The sequence below is a fragment of the Pristiophorus japonicus genome, chromosome 2, assembly GCF_044704955.1.
Source record: "Pristiophorus japonicus isolate sPriJap1 chromosome 2, sPriJap1.hap1, whole genome shotgun sequence".
Taxonomy (NCBI): Eukaryota; Metazoa; Chordata; class Chondrichthyes; family Pristiophoridae; genus Pristiophorus; species Pristiophorus japonicus.
In genome coordinates this window covers 70,324,357-70,343,080 of record NC_091978.1, presented here as the reverse complement: position 1 = coordinate 70,343,080, position 18,724 = coordinate 70,324,357, and the positions used below count along the sequence as shown (strand labels likewise).

The window sequence follows — 18,724 nt, the reverse complement described above, 5'->3', positions numbered from 1 at the left end:
GGACCTTTGACAGTTACAAAGCTTTTATTTCACGTAGGTAAAGAATGGAAAGTCTATAGAAGGTGACAAAAGAGGGAAAAATGTCCTAAACAGAAGACCTGGTGCAAAATAGTTAGTACAACACTGTTAGAATTAATTGATTTGCTTTAGCGAGACAGAGGATATTAATAAGGCAAGAAGGTAATTGTGGAAAAGATTGACTGTATTTGTGAGTGTCAGAGAGCGAGAGGGAGTATACTGGCAGTACATATACATCTTCTCTGCCTGATCATCATCCCATTAGAATCAATGGAACAAAAACAGGCGGGTTGTCCAACAGGCAGGTTATCTAACAGATGGGTTCTCCAAAGGGCGGGTTCATCAATGGGCGGGTTCTCCAACAGGCGGGTTCATCAACTTGTGAGAAACCTCAAAAGTCTTGATTTCAGATTCCCCCTATTAACTAACATGGACCAAATTAAATAAGTATTATTAGTTATAGGTTCAAGTTTGTATTATGTAACTGTTACATGAGGTATGGCGATTCTTGAATAATCATGCTTTAAACTAGTGTAATATGCCCTGGATAGACCTGATAGGATTAAAATTGAAGAAAGCAAAACGCTAGGCCTTACTTGGCCAAATGAAAGGGGCAGTCAGCAGCTTCTCTAGCAGAACAAGACAGCAGCCTGTTTGTGCGAACCAAGGCTAAAGAAGTAATGGAATTCCACGGACTAAGATAAGAGGCAAAGGGACTATAAGATTATCATGGATTAGTTGATTTTAAGCATACTTGTTTTACTATCTCATAACCATTAATATCTTATAATCAACAGTAATGGATTTATAATCGTGTGCATGAATTAAATGTAGAAGTTTGTAATCGCCAACTCTATGCAATGATAACGTGAATTATATATGACATGTAACCCTTTTGCTTATAATTAAAATTATTAGAGTAAGCTGTAACCAGATAGCATGGGGTGAGAAAGAAGGTTGTCATGGTCGAATAGAGTGCAGCTAGCCTGGGAAGAAGGCTGCCATTGTGTTGAAATGTTATGATCTCTGCAGTGAATTAAAAACATAAACAAACAGCAAGGATGTCATATCTCTACATATGGGCACATTTGTGTTCCATTTGTGTTGCCATAACTACCTCAGATATGAGTCATGATGGTCAAAAACAAATGATATAAGGGTGTGATAAGACTGGAACCTGCGTAAGCCAAGGTGTTGCAGATATAGCATCTTTATGATTGGATTTTGGGCTTGGTGTGTAGGCCAGTGATTGGTTCAGGATTGCTCCATAAGTTTTGAATGATAGCAAGGGTATAAGAAGGGGTCTCTCATACATTTAGGTTGTAGAGGCATTCGGCTGAAAGCTTGGGATCCTCCATCAGATGGGCCAAAGAGGAACGGGCTGGTGGAGAGCACATGTGTGACACCTGTGGTGTATGTAGCACTCAAATCACTGACTCCACACTATGGCCCCAAGTTTCCACACGCGGCGAAAAAGGCACCCCTCAGAGCTGGGCGCCTGTTTTTCACGCCGAAAACGGCACCTGAAAAAAAACGCGGTATTCTCGAGCTCCTTGCAGCTCGATGTCTGCTTGGCACGGCGCACAGGGGGCGGAGCCTACCACTCGCGCCGATTTTGTAAGTAGGAGGGGCGGGTACAATTTAAATGAGTTTTTTTGGTGCCGGCAACCCTGCGCATGCGCGTTGGAGCGTTCGCGCACGCGCAGTCTGAAGTAAACATTGGCACTCGGCCATTTTTAAAAGTGCTGCATTTTAATTTTCTTGATATTTCTGTGTGTGAGGGAGTGCTTTTAGCAGCACTGCTGAATAAATCACCTGCTGAATTAATGTTGGCTCTTTAACCAGTGTTACTGCAGCAACTGTGCATTTTAATTCAGCCTTTACAACTCGTTACCGTTTCAATCTCCACCACTCATTCTGTAATTAAAGGTAGACTGTGATAAACGGGACACATGCACTTGTTTGAGACTATTCAAATTCTTTGTAGCTGTTCAATTTTTAACATTTTTTAATAAAACCACATTGCCCTTCCATGATCAGCACTGAGGCTGCTTGCTGCTTCTTGCCCCTGCCGTCGGGACCGATGCCACACCGCTGCCTGAAAGACCTGCCTGAAGCACTTTCACACAGGTAGGAACATGGTTTATTTAATCTTTTCTTTGCTTATAAATTTTTATTCAGGTTGGATTTATTTGTATAATATTTGTATAAGTATAACTAAGGATTCATTGTAGAATTTAATGACTTCCCTTCCCCCACCTCTCCCCCCCCACCTCATTCCCGACGCCTAATTTGTAACCTGTGCCTGATTTTTTAATGTGTAGACAAGGTTTTTTCAAGCGTACAAAAATCTTCACTTGCTCCATTCTAAGTTAGTTTGGAGTACGTTTTCACTGTGGAAACTTTCAAATCAGTGGCCGGACATGCCCCCTTTTGAAAAAAAAATTCTGTTCAAAAGTGAAACTGTTCTATCTGACTAGAACTGCAGAAAACTTAAATGTGGAGAATTCTGATTTCTAAGATACTTCGTTCTCCACCAGTTGCTCCTAAAAATCAGAAGCAAATCATGTGGAAACTTGGGGCCAATCTGGTGTTGTAGTAACTGCCGTGACCTTGGTCCTTTATTGTGTAACTCCAGAGTGCCTCTCAGGTGTGGTGGGCAGCCTTTGATAGTCTGTCTTGCAGGTACTTTCAGGTCTCCCACCACAGCGCCCTCTGTGGTGCACCATTGTACTTATACATTTAATGTACCTGGACAATACATAACATCTCACTCCCCGCCCCCAGTTCCAAAAGCCATTGCCAGTAATCTCGGCCTTGTTCATCATGGTTGAATTATGAGTGTGAGTCCATGACCATCCACTTCCCTCTTCCCTCCCATGTGGTGTTTGCAGTCCTTACATGAAGTACACGAGCATAACCTCCAACAGGAAGCAGGTATACATAGACAGTACATTAGTATGGTACATGTAATATATGCTACAGATGTAATGTCAAAAGGTTGCAGGTACACTGAACAATTATTTAATTCCAGCTCCTCTGGGTGAGGTATGGCGGTGGTATACTGCCCCTTTTTGCCTGAGGTAATGGGCTGCTCTGAGACAGGGTATCGCAACTGGTGCGTTGCCTCTGTTCTCAGAAAGTAGTCGCCTTGGCGGCTCATCTGCAGCTGCTGAACCATTGCATAAATCACATAAATCGAAAATCACATTAGTCCATTAGTCATGTTAGTCATGGGTCCATTACCCTTTTACATGTACCTCGTGGTATTAACTCTTTTCGTAATTCATATCCAGATTTTAAACACAGTAACCATTCAGCATTAAAATATTAACTCTTATCACAAGTCCGTCGTCCTACATTCACATTGCTCATTTAGACTCGCTCTTGCCTTACAAAAGTCTCTTTGTGGGGACCGCCAACGGTGTAAGGCCCTTTTAAGACTCCCGGGTGCATTTCCCTTTTAAGACGCCATCTTGTGTTTCCCACAAGGCTTTCACTGGGCGCTGCCATTTTAGGTTCTCTGCTGCCTTTGTCTGCAGAGCTCTGCTTCCACGAGGCTCGCCACCATCTTGAGCTCGCTGACAAAGAAGAAAGAAAGTGTAAAATCACGCTTGAAAGGGGAAATTCTGGCCTCGGCTTCAGCATTGCAGGTGGCACAGATAATCCGCACATTGGTGATGATCCGAGCATATTCATTACAAAAATCATTGTAGGAGGTGCAGCTGCGCAGGATGGAAGACTGCAGGTGAATGATTGCATCCTTCGGGTAAATGATGTAGATGTAAGAGAAGTAACACGTAGCAAAGCAGTAGAAGCTTTAAGAGAGGCTGGATCGATTGTGCGATTATACGTGTGGAGAAGGAAGCCCATCACTGGAAAGATCTTAGAAATAAAACTTGTCGCATTCTCCCGGGTCATACCTGCCGCCGCTGTAGCCTCCTCTCCTGCCGTTCCGGCCGCCACTGTAACCTCCTCTCCTGCCGTGGCCACCACCACCGCCGCTTTCCCGGCCTCCACCGTAGCCGCGACCGCCGCCCGACTTTCTCTCCGCGTGGGCGCCCCCCCCCCCCGATTTATCGTCTGTCGATGGATTTCCTGATCAACGCCTGCTCTTCCAGGGTCTGCTCGTCTGTGGCGGCTGAGGCTGCAGGATTGCTTGAGGTCAGGAGTTCTGGGCTGCTGTTGCCTGTGTGGTGATTTAGATTGGCGATGAATGGCTTCTTTCTCCTCCAGCTCGGTCGCCGCTGCTCTTTGGGAACCCGGGGAACAGCAGTCTGTGGAGGAATGAAGTCTTCCCAGCTCCCATGTACCTTTCCCTTCCACCTCCTGCCGAGAAGCGCCGGCCCATCGCCTGCAATGACCCACAAAGGTAAACCTTAAGTCTCGCCCCCGTGAGCTACCTGTACATCCGCTCTGCCAAGAACAGGTATCAGTTCCCTGGTGTAGGTGCGCAGCTTCGCCGTGATTGGGACCAGCTTGGGTCGTGCAGCTGGGTTGACCCACAGTTTCTCAAAAGTTCTCTGACTCATCAATGACGGACCCGATCCAGTGTCCACTTCCATGCTCACCGGGACTCCGTTGATCTTGACTTCCATAATCACTGGGGCCAAATCGTCAGTACACGTGTACAATCCAAGCGTCTCATCTTCTTCTGCCTGCTCCTCGCTGGAAAATGGATCATTTACCATCTCATCAGCCAGACGGTGAGTCAGGTTTCTTTTGCACATACGCTGAAGGTGGCCTTTCGTGTGGCAGGTATTGCATGTATACTCCACAAACCTGCACCGGAGAGCCCCATGGCTTCCTCCACAGCGCCAGCATGGTGCCACTCGATTAGCCCCCCTCGGCAGACTCTGAGTTCCAGGACCCTGAGATCCGTGCTCTCTGCCCTGGGCAGAGCGACGTTCTACAGTTTTGTTCGTGGTGGCCGCTATCCTGTGGACAGTGCCTGTCGGGTTCGAGACTGTGTGGAGCATCTGCTTGGTGCTGCAAGTCGAGGTCATAAATGCCCGGCTGATGGTGATGGCTTGCTTCAGGGTGACTGTGGGTTCAGTGGATAGCAGCTTGTGAAGGAGACCCTCATGGCCAATCCCGATAACAAAGATGTCTCGCAACGCGTCGTCAAGGTGTGTGCCAAAATCACACGGCGTCGCAAGTCTCCTGAGGTCTGCAGCATATTTGGTGACATCCTGGCCCTCAGGTCTGCAGTGGTGGTAGAATTTGTGCCGGGCCATGAGGATGCTCTCCTTCGGTTTCAGTTGGTCACGAATGAGTGCAATCAGTTCCTCATATGACTTGTCCCTGGCGCTCGCGGGTACCCGCAAATCCCTGACGAGACAGTAAACCTCATTGCCACAACTGGAAAGCAATATCGCCTTACTCTTCTCTCTCAGTGCGTCCGTGTTCCCCGTCATGTTGTTTGCTGTGAAGTAGTACTCGAGCATTTCCGTAAAGGCCTCCCAATCATTGCCCACCGTAAAATCCTTTAACGAGCCCAGAGTAGCCATGGTTGTGTGAAGTTCATCCGTGTCCTTGTCGCCAATGTGGTGTATGTAGCACTCAAATCACTGACTCCACACAGTCTGGTGTTGTAGTAACTGCCGTGACCTTGGTCCTTTATTGTGTAACTTCAGAGTGCCTCTCAGGTGTGGTGGGCAGCCTTTTATACCCTGTCTCACAAGTACTTTCAGGTCTCCCACCACAGCGCCCTCTGTGGTGCACCATTGTACTTATACATTTAATGTACCTGGATAATATATAACAACAGTGACTGGACGTACAATCAAGAGGGCTGATGGGCTGGCAGGAGTTTGCCCGTGGGGATCGCAACCTCTACCCAGAGCATAATAGGTAATATAACTCATGATTGCGCCTTGTATGACTACTGCTCAGATGTTGTAATGTATCAAGTCTCACTTACACTGAATAAAATGTAATCATGGTCACCAATATGGGTCAAGTCGATTCTTAGAAGTGAACTTAGAAGTGAAAGAGTAAATTGACCAGGATCCCATAATTCTAACAAGCAGGCGAGTTCATCAACAGGCGAGTTCATCAACAGGCGGGTTCATCAACAGGCGGGTTCATCAACAGGCGAGTTCATCAACAGGCGGGTTCATCAACAGGCGGGTTCATCAACAGGCGAGTTCATCAACAGGCGGGTTCATCAACAGGCGAGTTCATCAACAGGCGAGTTCATCAACAGGCGGGTTCATCAACAGGCGAGTTCATCAACAGGCGGGTTCATCAACAGGCGGGTTCATCAACAGGTGGGTTCTGCAACAGGCGGTTCTCCAACAGGCGGGTTCATTAACAGGTGCGTTCTCCAGCAGATGAGTTCATCAACAGGAGAGTTCTCCAACAGGTGGGCGATTCTCTTTGTCAAGCTACTGTCCATGTGATGAAGTTGAAAATTACTCTTGAAATTTAATACTATAGCAAAAGTAAAATTGGAAATTGTATTCAAATAATATGTGAATGGTTCCAGTGCTACCACACTCTGGAGTTGATACTGCGCCATCAGAGTGTGTCAATCGGCCTCTTGTCTCAACAGCATAAAGGAGCGCCATAATTGTGTGGCCTGGCCTTGTTTACATTGTACTGTGGAACTGAAGGTCACCAAATGGGCCTGCCAATGCAACTCGCCAGATTAAGACTAGCCATAATTCGGCTGCCTGCCCGGCAGCAAGATAAGTGCAGAAGATGGGGCATCGTGGAGAAGGATATCCCCAGGTAGCAGCAACCCCTATTATTTTATTTTTGTGAGGTCAGAGGACTAATCCTGCTTCTCCTGCCCCACAAAAATAATTTAAAACTTACCTTAGGTCACCTATCGCCCTTGGAACTGATCCGAGTGCACATGGGACCAGCCACGTTGGGGCAGTAAAGCTACCGACCCCATTTTGAGGCTAATTGATTAAAAGATAAAGATTTATAAAAAAAATATAAAGGTCTTGCCAACTTTGTGCCAAAGGAGCTTTTATAGGCCACAATGCAGAATTATCTTTTTTCCTGCCAGAGAGGAGTAATGGTTTTGTTCGTGGTTTATCAATCATTTTACTATCACAGCATGTCTGACTTTTCTGTGCCACTGACCCTTCCTGCTATTTGGTATGATAGAGTTAAAGCTTAAATGATATACGGTACAAAACTTGCTTTGTACTCTCTCTAGATATCACGCGACATCTAACCTTGAACTCCAAAGCCTTGACCTCATGTTTGATTTTGAGCTGAGCTTCTTTCCCCACATCTGATCTATCACTGAGACCTGTTTCTCAACTCCAAAATATTGTCTGCCTGCACCCATCCCCCACTCACAGCTGAGTTCCGAGCATTTGAGAGGCTCACCTTCTCAACTGCTCTCCCTGCTAACTTCCCAGCCTCCACACACCACAAATTATATCTTGTAAAAGCACTGCATTCCATTACATTTATTCTTACCAAACTCCACTAGCTCACTATACCGCAAAGAATTGGCTATTAGATCCTCATTCTCATGTTCAAATCCATCCATGTCCATCTCTGCTATGATATCTTCCAGCAGTTTGTCCCTGGATGCACCATTTGCCTCTTGGACTACTTCTTATTCTCCCCTCTACCGATGTTAGCATTTCTTTCAGCCACTATGCTTATGTTCTCTGCAACTCCCTCCCAAAATGCATCTGCCTCACCATCTACCTCACTGCTTCCAATATCCTCCTGCTAACCTTTCTCTTTAACTGTGCCTTTGTTTCTCCTCTCTAGTCTCTCTTTTCCCCTCTCCTCTTTGCTTTCCCCTGCCTAATGTCCACCATTCTGTAAAATGTTCTGAGATGTTCTCTGTAACGCTCATAATAAAGGATGAAACTGAGTACTGTGTACAATGAGTAAGTGTGACCTTAGCTCCTTTAATTAGACTCCAGAGTACAGGTACCATTTGGGTGGCCTGCTTATATACAGTGCTCCCAACGGATGCTGGGATCCCTTCGGACTCCAACAGGTAGGCCCTATGGTGGCAGTGTGATACAGGATGCCAAGGGTAAAATACATAACATCACTCCCTTGTAAAGTCAATAGTACACTTGTTTACAGGGTGAGACGATCTGGGGCATTTCGCTCCCTTGTTGATCGTCACGGTACAAATGCGGGTGTGGATGAGTTGGTTGGTTCTTCACTGGGCTGCTGGGCAGCTGGCCTTGCCGGGCTGCTGGGGATGGTGAGTTCGGCTTCATGGTCAACCCATGATGTCAGTTGCCACTTGTGTGTGTGTTGGAGGATCAAAGTTGGTGGTGTTCTCTTCGGGTTGCTCGTAACTGTTAGTGAACCGCAATTTGATTTGGTCCAAATGCTTTCTGCACGTTAGTCCATTGGCCAATTTGACCTGAAACACCCTACTCCCTTCTTTGGTTATGATTGTGCCAGCGAGCCATTTGGAACCGTGTCCATAATTGAGTACAAACACAGGATCATTGACCTCAATATCACGTGACAAATTTGCGCAATCATGGTACATGCTTTGTTGCTGCCGCCTGCCCTCGACGTGATCATGGAGCTCAGGGTGGATCAGGGGGCCTTGTTTTGAGCGCCCTTTTCATGAGCAGCTCAGCTGGGGGAACCCCAGTGAGCGAGTGGGGTCTGGTGTGGTAGCTGAGCAGAACTCGGGACAGTCAGGTCTACGGGGAGCCTTCCGACACGCATTTCAAGCTTTGCTTGATGGTTTGAACTGCCCTTTCTGCCTGGCCGTTGGATGCAGGCTTGAACGGGGCTGATGTGACGTGTTTGATCCTATTGCGGGTCATGAATTCCTTGAATTCAGCACTGGTGAAACACGGCCCATTGTCGCTGACTAGGATATCAGACAGACCGTGTGTGGCAAACATGGCTCGTAGGCTTTCGATGGTGGTGGTGGACATGCTTCCAGATATTATTACACATTCAATCCATTTTGAATAAGCATCCACAACAACCAAGAACATTTTCCCTAGAAATGGGCCCATATAGTCAACGTGGATCCTAAACCATGGTTTGGAGGGTCACGACCACAAACTAAGTGGTGCCTCTCTGGGTGCATTGCTTAGTTGAGGGCAAGTGTTGCACTGGCGCACGCATGACTCTAAATCTGTGTCGATGTCGGGCCACTACACATGGGATCTGGCTATGGCTTTCATCATTACAATGCTGGGTGGGTGCTGTGTAGGTCACGTATGAACGTTTCTCTGCCTTTCCTGGGCAAGACCACGCGGTTACCCCAAAAAGACAGTCTGCCTGTAAGGACATTTCATCTTTGTGCCGTGTATCACCAGTGCTGAATACAAGGAATTCATGACCCACAATGGGATCAAGCACGTCGCATCTGCCCCGTTCAAGCCAGCATCCAATGGCCAGGCAGAACGGGCAGTTTGGACCATCAAGCAAAGCTTTAAACGCATATCAGAAGGCTCCCTGCAGACCCGACTGTCCCGGCTTAATCTCGTCCTGCACCTCCGCTGGGACGCTGGACCAACTCCCATGGAGGACACAGTTTTTTACCAGGGACAGTAAAGGATCCTGGCTGGTCCAGGTCCTGATCTGGCGGGCTGTAATGGGTGACTTTTCATTTTTGAATGCATCCATCACCATGAGCAAGTCTGCAGGCTGTGCCATTTCCACCCCGGTGGTGAGCAATGGTAGCCGGCTGAGAGCATCAGCGCAGTTCTCTGTGCCCAGTCTGTGGCGGATTACATAGTTGTATGCCAACAGCGTGAGCGCCCATCTTTGGATGCAGGCAGAGGCATTGGTGTTAATCCCTTTGCTCTCTGAGAATAACGATATGAGCGACTTGTGGTCAGTTTCAAGCTCAAACTTGAGACCAAACAAATACTGCTGCATTTTTTTCACCCCGTAAACGCACGCCAGAGCTTCTTTTTCAATCATGCTGTCGGACCTTTTGGCCTTGGACAGACTCCTGGATGCATAAGCGACCGGTTGCAAAGTCCCTGGTTCATTAGCCCTGGTTCATTAGTTGTAACACACACGCGACCCCATATAACGACGCATCGCAAGCTAGCACTAATCGTTTACAAGGGTTATATGGAACAAGCAGTTTGTTTGAACGTAACATATTTTTGGCTTTCTCAAAGGCAGCCTCTTGTGAATTCCCCCATACCCAGTTGTCTCCTTTGTGTAGTAGCACATGTAGGGGTTCAGCAAGGTGCTTAACCCGAGTAGGAAATTATCAAAATAGTTGAGGAGTCCCAGGAACGACCACAGCTCCATCACCTTCTATGGTCTTGGCGCGTTCTTGATGGCCTCCGTCTTGGCGTCGGTGGGTCTAATGGCGTCTGCTGCGATTCTTCTTCCCAAGAACTTGACCTCTGGTGCCAGGAAAACACACTTCGAGTGTTCAACCTGAGTCCCAAGCGATCTAGCCAACTTAGAACCTCTTCCAGGTTCTTCAAGAGTTCGATGGTGTCCCGAACTGTGACCAGTGTGTCGTCCTGGAAAACCACGGTGCAAGGAACCGACTTTAGCAGGCTCTCCATGTTCCGTTGGAAAATTGCCGCGGGCGACCGAATCCCGAACGGGCATCTGTTATAGATGAACAGACCTTTGTGCGTGTTGATGCAGGTGAGGCCTTTCGAAGATTCCTCCAGCTCCTGCATCATGTAGGCCGAGGTCAGGTCCAACTTGGTGAATGTCTTTCCTCCAGCCAGGGTCGCAAATAGGTCGTCTGCCTTGGGTAGCGGGTACTGGTCCTGTAGCGAAAAATGGTTAATCGTTACTTTTTCGACCCATAAATTCTGACCGTGCCATCACCTTTGAGTACCGGGACAATCAGACTGTCCCATTCGTTGAATTCCACCAGCGCGATGATGCCTTCTCGCTGCAGCCTGGCCAGCTCAATTTCCACTTTCTCTCACATCATATATGGTACCGCCCGTGCCTTGTAGTGGATGAGTCGTGTACCGGGAACCAAATGGATCTGCACTTTCACCCCCGAGAAACTTCCAATGCCTGGCTTGAACAACGATGGAAATCTGCTCAGAACCTAGGCACATGAGGCTTTGGGAATGGACGAAAGCGCTCGGATGTCGTCCCAGTTCCAGCGGATTTTTCCCAGCCAGCTTCTACGATCCATAGTGGGAGTTCATGCACTGCCCCATGATAGGAGACTTTGACTTCTGCACTGCCAATTACAGGGATCAGTTCTTTGGTGTAAGTTCTTAGCTTGGTGTGAATGGGGCTGAGCTTGGGCCTGTGTGCCATGTTGGACCACAGCCTGTTGAAGGCCTTTTTGCTCATTATGGACTGACTCACACCCGTGTCCCGTTCCATGGATACTGGAATTCCGTTCAGTTCATCTTTTACCATTATTGGTGGACAATTCGTAGTGAAAGTGTGTACCCTGTACACTTCTGTCTCCGTGGTTTGAATCTCTAGTTCAGCCTGATTCACCGTGGATCGATTTCCTCTGCAATGTGGTGGTTTGCAGGGTTTGCAGCGCGCCTGCACATTCGCTGGAGGTGTCCCATTGTTCTACAGCCTTTGCACGCATAGTGTTTGAAGCAGCATTGATGGGGCCGATGATCACCTCCACAATGCCAACAAGCTGTTAACTGCCTCGCATTAACGATTGATGGCAGACTCTGGGTCATCTGAGGTCGTGCAACAGCCAGCGTGTACATTCTGCCATGTATATTCCTGCTCGAAAATGACATTACTTTGTGCACAGTACTGGCCGAAACCTCTTTATGCTGCGAAATTTGTTTGGTGTTATCGCTGGTGGACATAAATGCCTGGACTATCGTTATTTGCTCACATTCGGTGTTTCAACAGTCAATAATTTATGAAGGATTACCTCATGGCCAATGCCAAGCACAAAAAAGTCTCTCAGCATTTGTTCAAGGAATCCTTCAAATTCGCAATGTCCTGCAAGGCGCTTTAGTTCGGGGACATAGCTCGCCACTTCCTGGCCCTTCGACTGTTGTCACGTGTAGAACCGATACTTCGCCATCAAAATGCTTTCCTTAGGATTTCAGTGCTCCCGGACCAGCATACACAATTCTTCATGGGATTTGGTTGTTGGTTTTACCGGAGCTAGAAGATTCTTCATGAGGCCATAGGTTGTTGCCCCACAGACGGTAAGGAGGATCATCCTTCGTTTGGCAGTGTTCTCGTCCCCTTCCCACTCGTTGGCGATGATGTATTGGTCGAGTCTCCCCACAAAGGCCTCCCAATCGTCCCCTTCTGAGAACTTCTCCAGGATACCAAATGTTCTTTGCATTTTTACGCAGTTGTTCGTTACCTCGTCGCCAATTATTACGCTCATAATAAAGGATGAAACTGAGTACTGTAAGCAATGAGTAAGTGTTACCTTAGCTCCTTTAATTAGACTCCAGAGTGTAGGTACTGCGTGGGTGGCCTGCTTATATACAGTGCTCCCAAGGGATGCTGGGATCCCTTGGGACTCCAACAGGTAGGCCCTCTGGTGGTGATGTGATACAGGATGCCAAGGGTTAAATACATAACATTCTCTATATAAGGAGTGCTATATAAATATGACTGGGTGACGTCATCAAAACCCTAGTCGCCGTTTTGGAGCGTGGGCAGGAACATCAGCAGGACTCAGGTACAGAGGAGTGGGAATGTCAGGGTGGATGAGCGGCAAGTGTTTGTGGCAAGATGCGGTAAATGTTTGTGGTGGAGGTGCGAAAGATGAGGGTACGGGGCCCAGAAGAACCGAGGGCCCAGGGGCTGCACGGGCCAACCCACACTGCAATATATGTGCGCACTAGTTCTCCAGTCGTCTTGGTTAATCCTTGCCACTGGACCAAGACTTAGCTCTGTCAAGCCCATGTGGTGGCTGGTGTGCAACGGTCACCACACGTTAAAAAGATTCACACACAGGCATCTTCCACCCCTCAACTGGAGTTCAGGACTGGAACATCGGGTCCTTCATCTAAACACCTGTAAACTTGTGGAAGCAAGTCATCCTCGTTCGAGGGACCGTCTATGATAGGTATGCTATATAAATGTAAGTTTTATTGTTATTGCTATATTCAGCAGGCTATTATGCCAGAATACAACAATATAAATAGCTGTAAATAAGAAAGTAACATTAACTGAACATACAATAGAATAATTGTGTGAAGCTGAATTGCATATAAATGCCTGCTCAATCCTTATTATTTGTATAGCAGAAATCTATATCCAAACAAAATAATGCTGAAATTCTTATTAAATAATAATGCATTTTTTTACTGAATTGTATGCTCATCGAAGTAAGGGGCATCAGTTTCTGGTGAATGGAACTTTTCTTTTTCACTTTTACAACCAGTATCGGCATAAAGCATTCCCAAAGCAGAAATAGTGCAGAACAGATGCTGAGTAAAGCACCTTCTATTCCACTCTCGCACTGTGCCTCAACCCCATCCTCAAAAGACAACCCCCAGCTGACCAATTCAAATGGTTCATTTTCCACATCAACTGTTCTTATGGCCTCTTTGTGATCAATTTTAAACAGTGGATGTGTGCCTCTCAGGAACTGGATAGACACTACCTAAACCCAATTCACATTACAGCTAACAGTGAGCGAGGAGAGTTCATCCTATCAGCCTGGCCCCAGATACAAGACATGAAATTTAACTCATTGATCAAGTTCTGACTAAGAACTAATAAAGCTGATGGGTCAGGAGATAAAGGAGTTACTTAATTAGGAATGTACTTATATGAGGTGTTTCTATAAGTAAAATTGATAGAATTATATGTCTGAATCTGATTAAAAAATTGAGTTCCTGGATAAGTCTAGGTAGATATACATTCTTAGTCAATCAGTTTGTATTTGCAGTTTATTATGTTTCATATGAAACATGGCCACCAGAGGGCAGATTTTCCTATCTGAAAGGGAAAGCCTGCACAGAGAAAAAACATTTTAAAAACGGAAAGTCATATTAATACAAACTTTCAATAACACCCCGCCCCCCCACCTCCATTCCCTTGATATAAAATGAATTCAGATCAACTTGACATGAAAGTTATTTCATGTATGTGTCCTTATCAGTTACACAATACTTCTATGATATGTTCTTTATACCGATTGCCTTGAATTGTAAGGGTAGTCTTGGTTGCCAGACAGAAGTAGAGGACACACTATAGAATAGGCAGTCTCTTGGCTCAGAGACAGTTGTGTGTATGCTTATGAACATAGTTTCAAGCTATATCATCTTCCTTCATCATAATATTCCAAACCACCTGACTAAGCTATGCTAACCCTTTCTGTATCGTGTTGCATTCTGTAATCATTTAACTCATCCAACCAATGCTGTGTTATTACCATCACCTGTGCTCTTCTAATCCAGTGACATACATGTCAACACTCCTATTTTTAGTGAGAGGTTGCCATGTATATGCCACAATTGATAAATGTTTTTATCCCAGTCTCTCTAATCATAACCTACAGTTTCCATGCACTATTCTCAACAATACAGTGGCTCTCTGGACCTTGTATCATCGACAGCATTAAAGCTTATTGTGTTTTGAAGGTAGAGTGACCACGATCTGCATGCAAAAATACTTTACAAGCAAGACCTATCATTGACACAATCATGTGAATGTTTTCCCACATTTGCAGGTCTCTGATTAAATGTTGAGACTGAGGGCCAGCATCAGAACAGCTTGCAGCAGACTACGAGTGGGATACAATAAACCCCTTGCACTGATTGACTTGAAAATGTTGGCATGTTTACAGCAGACCACACTCCATTATCCTTGCTGACCACATTATTTGAACCCGCCCAATCAAACTATAACTTTCCCGATCATGCTGCTCTCCTCCTGACAATGACACATTACTTTTCCTGACCATCTAATCTTTTCGACTGTTTTTAAAAATTCATTCTTGGGATGTGGTGCCACTGGCAAGGCTACCATTTATTGCCCATCCCTAGTTGCCCCGTTGAAGTGGGTTATTACAACAGAGTGACTTGCTAGGCAACTTCAGAGGGCAGATGTGAGTCAACCATGGAATCACATATAGGCCTGACTGGGTAATGCCAGCAGTTTTCCTTCTCTGCTGGACACTAGTGAACCAGTTGGATTTTTAACAACAATCTGACAGTTTCATGATCACTTTTACTGCCACCAGCTATTTATTTCAAGATTTTCTAACTGAACTTAAATTCACAAATTGTCATGATGGGATTTCAAAATGCTTTTTCTGGATCTTTAGTCAAGATCTCTGGATTTGGGTTCAAAATCATTGAATCATACAATGGTTACAGCACGGAGGAAGGCCATTCGGCCCATCTAACCTGTGCCGCCTCTCAGCTAGTCCCACTACGCTGCCCGTTTCCCGTAGCCCTGCAATTATTTTTCTTTCAGATACTTATCCAACTCCCTTTTAAAAGATAAAATTGAGTCTGCCTCCGCCACCCTTTCAGGCAGTGCATTCCTGATCCCAAGCACTCGCTGTGTAAAAAATGTTTTTCTTACTTCGCCTTTGGTTCTTTTGCCAATCGCCTTAAATCTGTGTCCTCTGGTTCTCGACCCTTCTGCCAATGGGAACAGTTTCACTCTATCTACTCAGTCCAGACCCTTCATGATTTTGAACACTTCTATCAAATCTCCTCTCAATCTTCTCTACTCAAGGAGAACAACTCCAACTTCTCAGGTCTAGCCACGTAACTGAAGTCCCTGAATTCTGGAATCATTCTCGTAAATCTTTTCTGCACCTTCTCTAAGACTTTCACATCCTTCCTAAAGTGCGATGCCCAGAATTGGACACAGTACTCCAGTTGGGGTTGAACCTGTGTTTTATACAGGTTCTTCATATTTCCACACTTTTGTACTCTATATATTTATGAAGCCAGGATCGCGTAAGCCTTTATAACTGCTTTCTCAACTTGCCCTGACATCTTCAACAATTTGCGCACACATAAGCCCAGGTCTCTCTGTTCATGCACCCCCTTCAGGATTGTACCATTTAGATTATATATCCTCTTCTCATTCTTTCTACCAAAATGAACTTTTCTGCGTTAAATTTCATCTGCCCCCTGTCCGCCCATTTTAACCAGCTTGTCTATGACTTCCTGAAGTCTATCACTCTCCTCCTCACTGTTCACTATACTTTCAAGTTTTGTGCCATCTGCAAATTTTTTAATTGTGCCCTGTACACACACATCCAAGTCATTAATATATATCCAGAAAAGCAGTCATCCTAGAACTGACCCCTGGGGAACTGCAGTGTGTAGACTAATCGACTTTAGAAGATGATTCTAAACTGAACTCATTTTTATGATGGCACTTGTCACAGACAGTAATCACTGGCACAGCAAATTTGTAGCTTGTTAAGAAAAATGGAATAGTTTATTGCCTTTAAATGGGACAAGTCACCTATGGATTAAATATCTAGACTGGATTAAATTTAATTATTCAACAAATTAAGCCAAATCTATCCAATTCAGTTCACTTTTGGATTGAGTGTCAGGTTAGCATTCATTCAGGCTACCATCTGTAACTGTTCTACCGACCCAGCTATATTAGTTTTACTCGCCTCCCACAGCTAGTTTTACCCAAGCCAGGCTAATCTAACCTATTAATCTCATCTGCTGTGGGCGCAGAAATCCCCTACCTACAATTGCCTACTATCAGCTTTGAACTCACCAGTGTTCAAAAGCGATAAAGTTTCCCCTCGTTCAAAACGAACCTTTCCGATTTACCGCCTACGTTGAGAAGATAGTGAGACCAGAGAGGTGGACCACTGCAAGTTTATGAATTATAATAACCTCCAATATTAAAGTTACATCACCTCAAGCAATCCCCCTTTAAGCAGATTCTAAATTGTGGAGTCGCTGTAAAAGTTGCGATTTGAAGCTATCCCATTTTGAGGTTAGGATGAGTTAAATGCTCAATATTTGTAAACAAAGAGAATCAGCCATGGAATGCAGCTTGAAACAGCCTGCGTAGATTGCAGTGGTCGGGTCTTTCTGTTTGTGCAATAAATTAACCAGTGTCATTCGCATAACGATTCATTCAGATTGTTAAACAGATTACATGAATGTGCCGCCGATCAGTGGGAGCTATAATGCCAATCAAATGGGCAAAGCGACAGAGTGGATTAAATTTAAAACAAAAACACACGGAGATAATGTGGTTTTATTTATTTTGTTTTAGGTTTTGGGAGAGGTGGAGGAGGTTGCAACTAAAATTAAACAAGGCTGTGAAAAGAATGCTCGTTTCCGTTTACAAGAGACAGATTGGTCAAATTATGTTAGCAAAGTTCAGACAGATCTTATTCTGAGAGGAAATGTTCTATTGTCGAGAATGTGATGGTGAGGGTTAAGGAAGGGGTAAGATGGAAATTTGACAGGAGTCGGAAGCAAGTACAATCTATTCAGACAGACGAATACATATGGACACATGTGCAATCATATACACAGACACACAAACACACATGCGCTGCATTCATATATGTACACAATCACTCACAGTAACACACCGACAGACATTGACAAACTTCTACACACATACAGCACACACACATATAAAATAACCGTCACATACATCATCTGGTACACACGCTCTCGCATCCAAGTTCCTCCCCTCGCCGCTCACTTGCGCGTCTGACCCTGTGCAATATATTTTGGGAAAAAAAGTTTATCTAAACTAAACAACAGCCCCATCGGCAGAGCCAAGAAGCTTTCAGTGCTGACAAATACCATCTCAGCGCGAGTGTCCTTAACCCCGCAGCAAAGTCAATTTTTGTTTTTAAAAAGCGATCTGAAGAAAGCCAGCTGCACCTCTCAGTCGATCACTCACACATGAAAAGTCTTCAAGTCTTTGGGGGGGAAAAAGTGGCAGAGCCCGAACGTTTGCGGAGCGATCCTGTCCCGGTAACTCTGCTGGTAATCCTTGGACCGTGTCTGATCAGTGATTATACGGGGAGGAAAATGTTTGACCAAAGTTTTGTGAATGTGCTGAGGGCTGCCTTGATGCTGTCGCTAATGTCCACAGGATTCCCGTATTCCTACTTTGCCATATCAGAGCAAGATGAAACGTACAGGTTTGTCATGTGTACTTTATTTCTCATTCATCTTCCCCCTACCCATTCTGTAATTGTTAAAATGTCCCTCCTCCCCACTAGTGCTAATGACAATGATGGTTCCAGATATTGTTCATTCTGGTTAAAGGTTAATATAAAGTTTAAAAAAACGCACACTTGTATGCCACCTACTGTGCTTCTAAAAGCGCGTTTAATTAAATTTAGGAGTTTAAAAATAGTCGCTTTCAATTCCATGGGAACGAAAACAGATTTAGTTTAGGAATTCCTTTTTCTCTTTTACTGATACCTGAAAACCTCCGTTTGATCTTCAAGCAGAGAGACTTGTCCGGAAAACAAAATCATTACAACCGAGTACCCATGCTTGAAATCCACTGGGGAAGTGGCGACCTGTTTCAGGTAAGCACTTCAAACTATCACTTTCTCAAATACCTGTTTGCTGTCTTCCAATGGAAGTGATCTCTCCGATTCTTATCTATTGGCTCGCCTATGTTGTTTCTGAGTGAAAGTCTGCTTTCGTGATGGTTGTTCAAAATAAAATGTATCTTTTAGGGAGACAAAAATCACACATTCCTGCATTTTCACTGGTAGGGTGTTACTTACAGAGACTGATTTATAGTTTAAAAAGGGATTTCGCGTTTTATCTGTAATTACGCTGTTATACTCCAACAACTTGCCACTCGCAGTTTG

General features: G+C 45.2%; 1 protein-coding gene across 1 annotated transcript in view; it reads left to right on the top strand.

The window, feature by feature from the left end:
• Positions 1-17,924: 17,924 nt before the first annotated feature.
• Positions 17,925-18,724, top strand: part of ccbe1 (collagen and calcium binding EGF domains 1) — a 461,189-nt gene continuing 460,389 nt past the window's right edge. Inside the window, exons 1-2 of the mRNA XM_070860078.1 lie at positions 17,925-18,037; positions 18,350-18,433. Of these exons, the coding sequence (XP_070716179.1) occupies positions 17,925-18,037; positions 18,350-18,433 (197 nt within the window). The remainder of the gene's footprint in view (positions 18,038-18,349; positions 18,434-18,724) is intronic.